This window comes from Colobus angolensis, unplaced genomic scaffold, assembly GCF_000951035.1.
Source record: "Colobus angolensis palliatus isolate OR3802 unplaced genomic scaffold, Cang.pa_1.0 Scaffold270, whole genome shotgun sequence".
NCBI lineage: Eukaryota > Metazoa > Chordata > Mammalia > Primates > Cercopithecidae > Colobus > Colobus angolensis.
Genome location: NW_012115933.1, coordinates 1,001,258 through 1,011,420, shown reverse-complemented (window position 1 = coordinate 1,011,420; position 10,163 = coordinate 1,001,258). Strand labels below are relative to the sequence as shown.

Sequence of the window (10,163 nt, the reverse complement as noted above, 5' to 3'; positions counted from 1 at the left end):
AGCGCAGCGGCCGAGGCCATGGAGCCGGCCGCCCGAGAGCTATTTGAGGCGTGCCGCAACGGGGACGTGGAGCGAGTCAAGAGGCTGGTGACGCCTGAGAAGGTGAACAGCCGCGACACGGCGGGCAGGAAATCCACCCCGCTGCACTTCGCCGCAGGTAACCGGGGCCAGCGTTCCCTCGCCTCGCTCCAGACCCCCCACTTGCCCACCCGGGGCCCACAGGCCTGAAACCAGTGCTCCTCCGCCCCCTGACCTTTCTCCAGGGCTCTGGTCCTGGTGATCTCGCTCTCTTCCAGTGGGGACTGAGGAGATTAGGGATGGGGTGAGCGTGCTACACACTCACTGGAAGTTTTTGTTTTGTTTTTTTTGCCGGGTGTGAGGGGTGGAGGGGTGGTTTGGGGTTTTGGCTTTGTTTTGTTTTACAGTATCAACAATACCTGTACCAACTTCCGGTCTTGTTACCCTAGAAGGCCTCTACACACAAGAAAGAGTAGGGGACGTAGTTGATAGACCTTATGATTTAAAAGGTCAGTTACCTCCAAAATTTTTCGTTCTTGCGAGTTCCATTTGGGTTAAGGTCTTGAAGGACTTTGTAAAATACAAGGAAGTAATTTAGGAGGAGTAACTTAATAGGACCTTGACACATTAGAATTAGTTGGTTTATCAGAATAGCCAATCATTACCAAGCTTCTGGAGTGACTAGAACTGGAAATAGGCAAGTTTGGGAGAACTGAAATCTGACTCAGGCTGGGTGCGGGAAGCCTTAGACGCACACACACACAAATACACACACACACACACACACACGCGAGTTGAGGTGGAAAGTAGTAGTGTAAGAGAAAAGCTGGTGCAAGTACTTTAGCTTGAATCTAGAATTTAAGTTGGGATTAACCTTGCTTCATTCTGAAATTTAGATCGTTTGAATTACACTAATACATATTAGGTTCACTTCATGATATAAGCATGTTAAATTTAGTCGAAGAATTTAAAAGAGCCTTGGATGGGATATTCAGCTTATTTCCAAAAAACATGCATGCTTTTCACTTGTAGGAAAGATTATGACTTTTTCTAACTTCAGGTGAGTCATGCGTAATTGAAAATGGGAGTACCTCTTCTTACCTCTGACAATCCTGGGTTTTTGTTTTGTGTATTTCATGAATGTTTAAAACAATTTTTTTAAAAATCAGGGAATACTGTTAAAGTACTCCTGTTCTTTTGGAGCTAGGTTGATGAAGAGAAAAGGAGCAGTGAGAAAGATTTCCTGTTTCACAGATACTACTTTTACACTTTCTACCAGTTGGAGATTTGTTCGCTTTAACCTGTTCCGGGTTTTAAATGTAAATACTACCAGAAGGTATGCTTTTTTGACCAATTTTACCTTTGTTGGATTTCCACTGGGGAGTCTTTTAAAAAGAAGAAAGTTTGGAGAATCTAGGTGGGAGAATTAAAAACAGTTTGTGGGCAATGGAAAGAGAAGGAAGAATACTTAAGTCAAATCACACCTAGTTAGCCTTTTTTCCTGAAATTTTGGTGGTAAGTGCTGCCGTTCTTGAGCTAATTTAGATTGTCCTGTTTGACCATGTAGTCAACTTTTAAACAACTGGTTTGGCAAACTGTCACGATCAACTGATACATAAGCCAAAGGGTAGGGTTACTTAGATTCTGTTCAGTTGATCTGTGGGATAAAAATAACCAAGAAAGATCTTAGTTGCTACCTTTTAAGAATTTGGTGTATTAGTGAGTTCATATCTGAAAATAGTAATATTTAGAGGTGTAAGGTTATGGTATTAGATCCTCACTGACCTTGTTCCTTCTCTACCTTCCTGTCTTCAGTTCTGTCCCAACATTTCAAAGCATTTTTTTACATAGGTTTCATTTTGTTTGTTCAAGTTTGGAAAACTTAATATTTTGGAAACCAACCCACCCCTCGCAACTTACCCAAATTATCAGATATAGGTTATAAGATTAAGAGGTAGAGGTATGAAAAGGAGTAATAAAAATTTTGAGGTGGGGGTTCTTCATTCAACCAGAGCTTTTGAAGTCCTGCACTTCAATCATATAAGAAACTTTTTTAAAAACTGGCTTTGTAAATTTAATCTGAATTTTAGGTTCATCAGAGAGAAGCTCTTTAAGTGCATCTAACTACCTTTTCACTTAATATATGGAGGATACACTTTATAATCTGTTGTAGGTAGTGAGTTATCAGTCATGTTAATGTGCCTGCAAGCATACTGTTGGAAGTTCAGCACAAGTGGTGGTATTATGTAACTGCCTGACCAAGCAGTTTCTTGTGTTTGTACATCAGTCATAGAGTTAGCTGTTGGAGGTGATGGGGGACATAATTATTTTAAAATTTTTTATAGCCAGTTAAAGTTTGGAGAGTTTATTAGAGGCGGCATGTTTTTGTCTTTTTGTTTTGATTCCCAAGTAGTATTAGCACTGAGAGGTGCGTGCAGACCACAGAAAATGAAAATCAGTTTAGAAAACATTTGGTTTAATTTCATCCCCAAAAGTTAGTTCAATTAAAAGAGTAATCAGTTGCCAGCACCAAGACAGTTAAATTCTATTAATGATGAAGACAGCATAAACAGGAATTTTCCTTCTACTAGGTGATTTTTTATTATTGAACTAGACTGCATACTTTTCTTCTAGATAAATATTATTTAAGAAGTAATTTCTTAGGAGAAAAATGACTCTGAAAATTGTTTCCTTTTCAGTCCGCCTGCCACTGCCCCCGACCATACACAGATATACACAAGATAGGAATAATTTTTATTTTTTTTTTTTTGAGACAGAGTCTAGCTCTGTCTCCCAAGCTGGGGTGCAATGGCAAGATCTCAGCTCACTGCAACCTCCATCTCCCGGGTTCAAGCGATTCTCCTGGCTCAGCCTCCTGAGTAGCTGGGATGACAGGTATGCACCACCACGGCCGGCTAATTTTTGTGTTTTTAGTAGAGACAGGGTTTCACCATGTTGGTCAGGCTGGTCTCAAACTCTTGACCTCGTGATCCGCCTGCCTCGGCCTCCCAGAGTACTGGGATCACAGGCGAGAGCCACCGTGCCTGGCCAGGAATGATTTTTTTCCAACACATAACAGAACTTGTAGAGGCATGTTGGTGATAGGGTGGCTGTTGCTCTAATTTTACTAAAAGCAAAAGTATCTGAAATTCTTGACAGTTAATGCCCTAGAAAACAACAGATTTCAGTAAAGAAGACTCTGCTTCTCTGAGCTTATTTCTAAAAAGTAAAGAAGAGGTGACACAAACTTGGGGAGAAAGTCATCTTGATGCCATCATAGAAATGAAAGAAATATGTGGCATTCCTTACAATCTTAGAACTCTTGGAGTAGAGGTAGAAGCTTGCATTGTAGAATCCTAGCTAAACAAGGTAACACTTGTTTTATATTTATAGTATGTTACTATTAGTATGAGTATGCTACTGAGCCATATACATTGGACCAGTTAGACTGGACTTGGATTATTATATTCAATTGTGTGAATCAAATGTAAGATGGGATTTTTTTATTCAGAGGAGAAAAGTGGAATCAGAGCGTCTGGAATTTATTGCACAAGCATAGGAAAATTAGTGTTGCTTATTCTAGAGATGAAAGAAGACTATACCATGTTACCATCTTCACATATGTGGAAGAATCGCAAAGAGTGAGTGGATATTACTTGTGTGGCTTTGAGAGTCAAAACTAAGGCTAGTAGGTGGAAGGTTACAAGGGGTCAGACAACCTTTAACAATATTCAGCCATGGAACTGGCTGGATGTATCCAAGCAGTGGCTGGATTGGCATTTTTCAGAGATGTTGTAGAGACGATTTCAGCCTAGTTCAGCCAACAAGTTATAATCTCATTGGTACAAGAAAATGGGATGATTCCTCCAATTTGAAGGCTTTGATTGCTCAGCTACCAAAGATATACTAGCTTTTGTGATTGCCATTCATATCTTTTCCCAAAATGATAACTATTGGAGACCTCCAGTAACCTCTCAGTAACATTTCCTTCTTTGGCTGTAGGCCAATATCATAGTTGTAAGAGATGCACAAAATTTATCCAACACTCTTCACCTGGAACTACAATTATAGATTGTTGTTTTAAGGATTGGTTTTTGCTGTGGGAGATGTTTAAATCATACATCAGCAGGAAACCCCTAATATCAAATAAAGATCAATCTATTTAGGAATTCATCATCTTTCTTGTCAAAACTCCCAGTGTATTATCAAGATTTTGAGCCATACCTTTGCCCTCAGCTCTCGCTGGATTTAGAGGTAGACAGATGACTTCAATAACAAGAGTTTGGAGTACTCCTTTCAGTATTCCCCCATTCAGATGGTCAAAATTTCATCACTGTAGAGGCCATGGCATTATTTTCCAAGTTTCTACTAATCTGGCCAGACAGTCTTATCTATCCCAAGTTGAGATGGGCAAAGTCCTCTCCCTTGTATTCTTCATTCTTAAGAAATACATGTGGGAAATACTTTTCTGGATCTTAGCAAACTGAAGTTAATAGTAAATGAGGCCCAGGCACGGTGCCACAGGCTATAATCCCAGCACTCTGGGAGGCAAAGGCAGGAGTATCACCTGAGCTCAAGAGTTCAAGACCAGCCTGGGCAAAATGGTAAAACCTCATCTCTACAAAAAAATAGAAAAATGAGCCGGACATGGTGGCACAGGCCTAACACTTCGGGAGGCAAAGACAGGAGTATCACTTGAGCTTAAGAGTTCAAGAGCAGCCTGGGCAACATGGCGAAACTTCATCTCTACAAAAACAATAGAAAACTTAGCCAGGCATGGTGGCACAGGCCTGTAGTACTAGCTACTTGGGAGGCTAAGGTTGGAGGATTACTTGAGCCAAGGCTGCAGCGAGCGGAGATTACGCCATTGTGCTCCAGGCTGGGCAACAGAGGGAAACCTTGTAACACAGAATAGTAAATGAGAGGTTTAAAATGACATTCCTCAGAAAAAATCTGTCACTGAGAGTCCTGACTGACTGTTGCTTGAAAGCTGAAGGCTGTTTGATTATACCTTCCAGTCTCCCAGACCACAGGAGCTTTGCTTTGTGGCATTTGTTGACATTTTTCCAGAACTTTGCCTTTGGACAAAACCCTATGTGATAGCCTACCTTTAGATATTGCAAGACATCACCATCTCATATGGTACCAATGGTATTATCAGTGATTAATCCCACCTTTGGACTATAAAAGACAGGAGGGGAATAGCACTTAGTTAAACTTCCTAAGAGTCTAAGTTGGTTTCTCTGTAGGGACTTGACTGCCTCACAGCTTTTGGGAAGCCATTCAGATGAAAGCATGTTTCCAGTATAGCAGCAAAATATGATACTATTAACAATAGTCATGGTTGGCAAGCAGTACCTGGAGCTGCTGAAACTGATGGCATCTAGATAAGTAATAAATATGACAAGAAGCTACTTTCTCTGTTTTCACAAATCATTAACACCATGTTCTTTGTGAGGGTCCTTTCCTATTCCAGCAGAGTATTAGACATGCATTAAACAAATGTCTGTCAAGTCCTACTATATGCCAGACACTGACCTTGTCCCTGAGTAAACTGAAATGAATAGGACACAATACCTGCCATTAACTGACACGTGGTTAATGTGGTCAACAAATACACTTTACAGATAGGCCTGCTTTGCTTCACTGTAAGCACTATGTAGTAGATTCATACTCTCTGTATGGTTTCATCAGGATTTTCACAAGTAGAACAGTGTTTGAAGTTGAGTGCTGTTCCATAATTACAAAATAAACTACAGTATGTCCTGAGCAGCCATGGCTACCAATTTTATTTGGGCTTCTGATTTCTCATAAAGAGATCCTTAGAATATGGAGATTGACATTGACTCTGAGGATATGCCTATTTATGTTCTACCTGGCCAGTGAGAATGTGATCAGAATATACCCTGCAAAGCATTTTTTCTTCCAGAAATTGATGCTTAACAGAAGTACTTTGAACTATTCTTGAGACCTTAACAATAGGGATTTTATCAAGGATTACTCCTCAGTTTGGGAGGTATAATTTTTTGGGGGGTCGGGGGTGAGGCACAGAGTTTCACTCTTGTCACCCAGGCTGGAAGTGCAGTGGTGCGATCTTGGCTCACTTCAACCTCCACCTCCCAGGTTCAAGCAATTCTCTTGCCTCCTGCTTCAGCCTCCCGAGTAGCTGGGATTACAGGCATGTACCACCATGCCTGGCTAATTTTTATATTTTTAGTAGAAATTGGGTTTTACCATGTTGACCACGGTGGTCTCGAACTCCTGACCTCAGGTGATCCACCCACATCTGCCTCCCAAAGTGCTGGGATTACAGTGTGAGCCTCAGCGCCCAGCCAGGAAGTATCTTAAATCTAAAGATTTCGCTAGACTCCAAACAGCTTTTTTTTTTTTTTTTTTTTTTTTTTACATAGCTACCTATTGACTGCCTCCAAATAATTTACTTTAAGTGCCCAAGATGTGGCTTCAAACTTTCAAAATCTCAGACTCTTCATCTACTGACTCAGCATAGCAGATTACATTCACTCACATATTGTAGTCCTTACCTTATGAGTGTAAAATCATACTGACCTCTACTGTCAGTCACCAGACTGGTTTCGGACATCTTAATGACTAGGAAATCATGTTGATAAAAACATTGACACAGAAGTAATCTGTGTCTTGGAATGTTGGTAACTATGTGGATATAATCACTTAACCCATTCTATCTATATCGATTGCCTCAGCTAAAACTTAGTTTCAGTAATGTCTTTCTCTTTAACTCTGATTTCACACAACCCTCTTCTCTTTCCAGCCTTATTTTGACAGAAAGCTACTACTTGACCTTCTTTTAGATCACCAATCCTTTGGGACAGACATCTTCCCACTTGACACTGTCTCTTGTAACAGCTAGATGTTTTACTCCAGCTATTTCTATACACACCTAACTCTCCTTTCTGGGGGAGTTAGCCTGTGAGTCACCATTTTGATTACTTAAGATATGCTTATTACTGCTGAAGAATAGTAATCCTTATTCTAAAATGCTTGGGTAAGTCAAATAACTTTATAGAGTTAGCTTTACAACTTTTTCTTTATATTGATTCTTTTTCTTTTACTCTCCAAATTAAGAAGCCTTTTTCTAAAAGCATTTCCTGCAGGTGGGTGCTAAGTGGTTGGGATAGCAAAACCATAGATTAGGGCAACTGTGAATAGCCTACTTGGGGAGGACAGTGTGATCAGCAATGCCCAGGAAGTGATCAGGAAGGAAGACTGAAGTCAGGGCTAATGACAGCAAGAGCTGACCTTCACCTCTTTGAAATTTTACTACTTGGCTTCTGCAGTGCCATTCTTTCTTAGTTTTACTTCTCAGTCTCTTTTTCATATACCGTGATACCATGATACATTGATTCAGCAAATACCAACAAATTGCTCTATACCTTGTACTCTGAAGGATGCTGGGGAAGTAGTGATGAATTAAGATGCACATGGCTCTTGTCCTTCATGGAACTAAGAGTCTAGAAAATGCTGGGCATGGTGGCTCGTGCCTGTAATCCCAGCACTTGGGGAGGCCGAGGTGGGCGGATCACAAGGTCAGGAGATCGAGACCATCCTGGCTAACACGGTGAAACCCTGTCCCTAGTAAAAATACAAAAAAAATTAGCTGGGCATGGTGGTGGGTGCCTGTAGCCCCAGCTACTCCGACGGCTGAGGCAGGAGAATGGCGTGAACCTGGGAGGCGGAGCTTGCAGTGAGCTGCGATCGCGCCACTGCACTCCAGCTTGGGGGACAGAGCAAGATTCCGTCTCAAATAAAAAAAAAAAAGAGTCTAGAAAATAAGTAAAGAGTAATTACAAATTTTAATAACTGCCAAGAAATACTGCTATGAGCAGCAAAGACAAAAATCCCTGCTGGTATGGAGCTTGCATTCTAGTGAAGGAGGTGGGAGATAGACCAACTAAATGGTGTGAAGATAGGAAAAAATGTGGATGGGCAGAAGGGACTATTTTAGATAGGATGATCGGGGATAGCCTTCTTAAGGTGGTGATATTTAAACAAACTAGGTAGTGAGTAGAAGTAGGATGCTTTGTGCAAGGGAAGAGCATTCCAAGCAGAAGGGCAGCATGTACCAAGTCAATGGCATACTTGACAAACTGAAAGAAAGCTATATTATAGTTGGGAAAGGGAAGAATCATGTGAAGTGAAATTAGAGAAAGTGAGGGCCAGTTCATGAGGGAGCTTTTAAGGCCATAGTAGAGTGTTTGAATTGTATTCTAAGAGCATCAGTGGGAAACCAAGGAATTATTTTAAACAGGGGTGTGATATGATTATTTTTAAAAGGTCACTAGAGACAGAAGTGGAAATGAGAGACCTATTTAGGGGAGATTATTGCAGGAACTTATGCTGGAGGTGGTAGTGGTTGGAGTAAGGTAATATGAGTGGAAATAGAAGTTGGAAACATGTTGAGTTTGAGATACCTTTAAAATATCTGGAAGGAAATATGTTAAGTAAACATTCTGGAATTTGGATGAAAAGTCTAGACTGGAGATATAAATTTGAGGGTTGTGCATCTAGATAGTATTTAAAGCCGTGAGATCAGATAAGATTATCTAAAAAGAGGTTAGAAAACTGAGTCTTGAGGAATCCCAGCATTTAGAAATCGGGTAGAGGAAGCAATAAGCCCTCAGTGAGATATGACATGTCTAAAACTTGGATTCCTCATCTTCTGCCACAAATCTAGTTTCATCTGCAGCCTTGCCCCCATTTCAGTTGATGGCAACTTCACTCTTCCATTACTCAGGCCAAAAACCTTGGCAGTAGTGTGTGTAGTAGTAAGATTGGAAACAACCTAACTGTGTATGAGAATGGAACTAGTTCCATTTTGACTCTCCCAATTAAGAAAATATATACAATACTGATAGAAGTTGATTTCTGGGATATTATTAATAACAGATTTTTTTTTAAGAAAGGAAGATGTAAACACTATCTTTAAAGATATATATTAGCAGATGTTTGCTTGCATGTATGTAAAATAACTTCAAGGTATGTGAAAAAAAGTGATAAACAGAAGGAAGGAAACTGGGAAGTTGGAAATAGGGGTGAGAGGAAGGCTTCACCAGCTATGTGACTATTACCTATCGTGTTCACATGAACCATGTGGGTATACTATCCTAACCAAATCAGTCTTAATCTTAGCCCTTATCATCTGTCACCTAGACTATGGCACATAGCATTCTAAAACCTTAAGGACCTATCTACTGCCTATCTCTGCATTTGATTCATTTATTCACACAATTGCCAAGGTGATCTTTCTTAAAAAAAAAACAAAAACAAAAACAAATAGTCAGTGCCTTAAACACATCATTCTGTGACTAATGATGTGTTGTAGCAGTATTTTTCAAACTGTTTCCAAGAGGTGCTCAGAGATGCCGGAATATTTTCTTCTGGATCTTTGTGAGGGGAAGGAGGAGGATTCAACCGGAATAGTTTTTATTTTATTCAATTAATTTGCAATTCTATGAATGCCAACTATGTACTAGGCATTGGGTATTTAGCAGTAAACATGACCTGTACTTATTATAATCTTAAATAAGATCTAATTGAAGTCTGTCTGGGCCTGGTGCAATGGCTCATGCCTGTAATCCCCGCGCTTTGGGAGGCTGAGGCCAGTGGATTACTTGAGGTCAGAAGTTCGATACCAGTCTGGCCAACATGGCAATACCTCATGTCTACTAAAAATACAAAAAAGAATTAGCCAGGCATGATGGTGCGCACCTGTAGTCCCAGCTACTCGGGAAACTAAGGCAAGAGAATCGCTTAAGCCCGGGAAGCAGTGGTTGCAGTGAGCTGAGATTGCACCATTGCACTCCAGCCTGGGTGACAGAGTAAGACTCTGTCTCAAAAAACAAAACAAAACAAAACCTGCTATCTGAAAACAGTTTGAAAAACACTAATTTATGGGACAAAGGCCAGGTGCTACCTTAGCCTGACATACTCCTTTTTGTTGTTGTTGTTGTTTTGTTTTTTGTTTTTTGTTTGTTTGTTTGTTTTTTTGAAACGGAGTCTCACTCTGTCTCCCAGGCTGGAGTACAGTGGCCCAATCTTGGCGTACTGCAAGGTCCATCTCCCAGGTTCACGCCATTCTCCTGCCTCAGGCTCCCGAGTAGCTGGGA

At 40.6% G+C, this 10,163-nt stretch overlaps 1 protein-coding gene across 2 annotated transcripts in view; it reads left to right on the top strand.

Moving 5' to 3' along the window:
• Positions 1-6: 6 nt before the first annotated feature.
• The window catches only part of TNKS2 (tankyrase, TRF1-interacting ankyrin-related ADP-ribose polymerase 2), a 67,310-nt gene continuing 57,153 nt past the window's right edge, over positions 7-10,163 (top strand). For both annotated transcript variants that reach the window (XM_011947845.1, XM_011947846.1), the window contains exon 1: positions 7-157. In XM_011947845.1, coding sequence (XP_011803235.1) covers positions 19-157 — 139 coding nt within the window. In that variant the 5' untranslated portion in view covers positions 7-18. The remainder of the gene's footprint in view (positions 158-10,163) is intronic.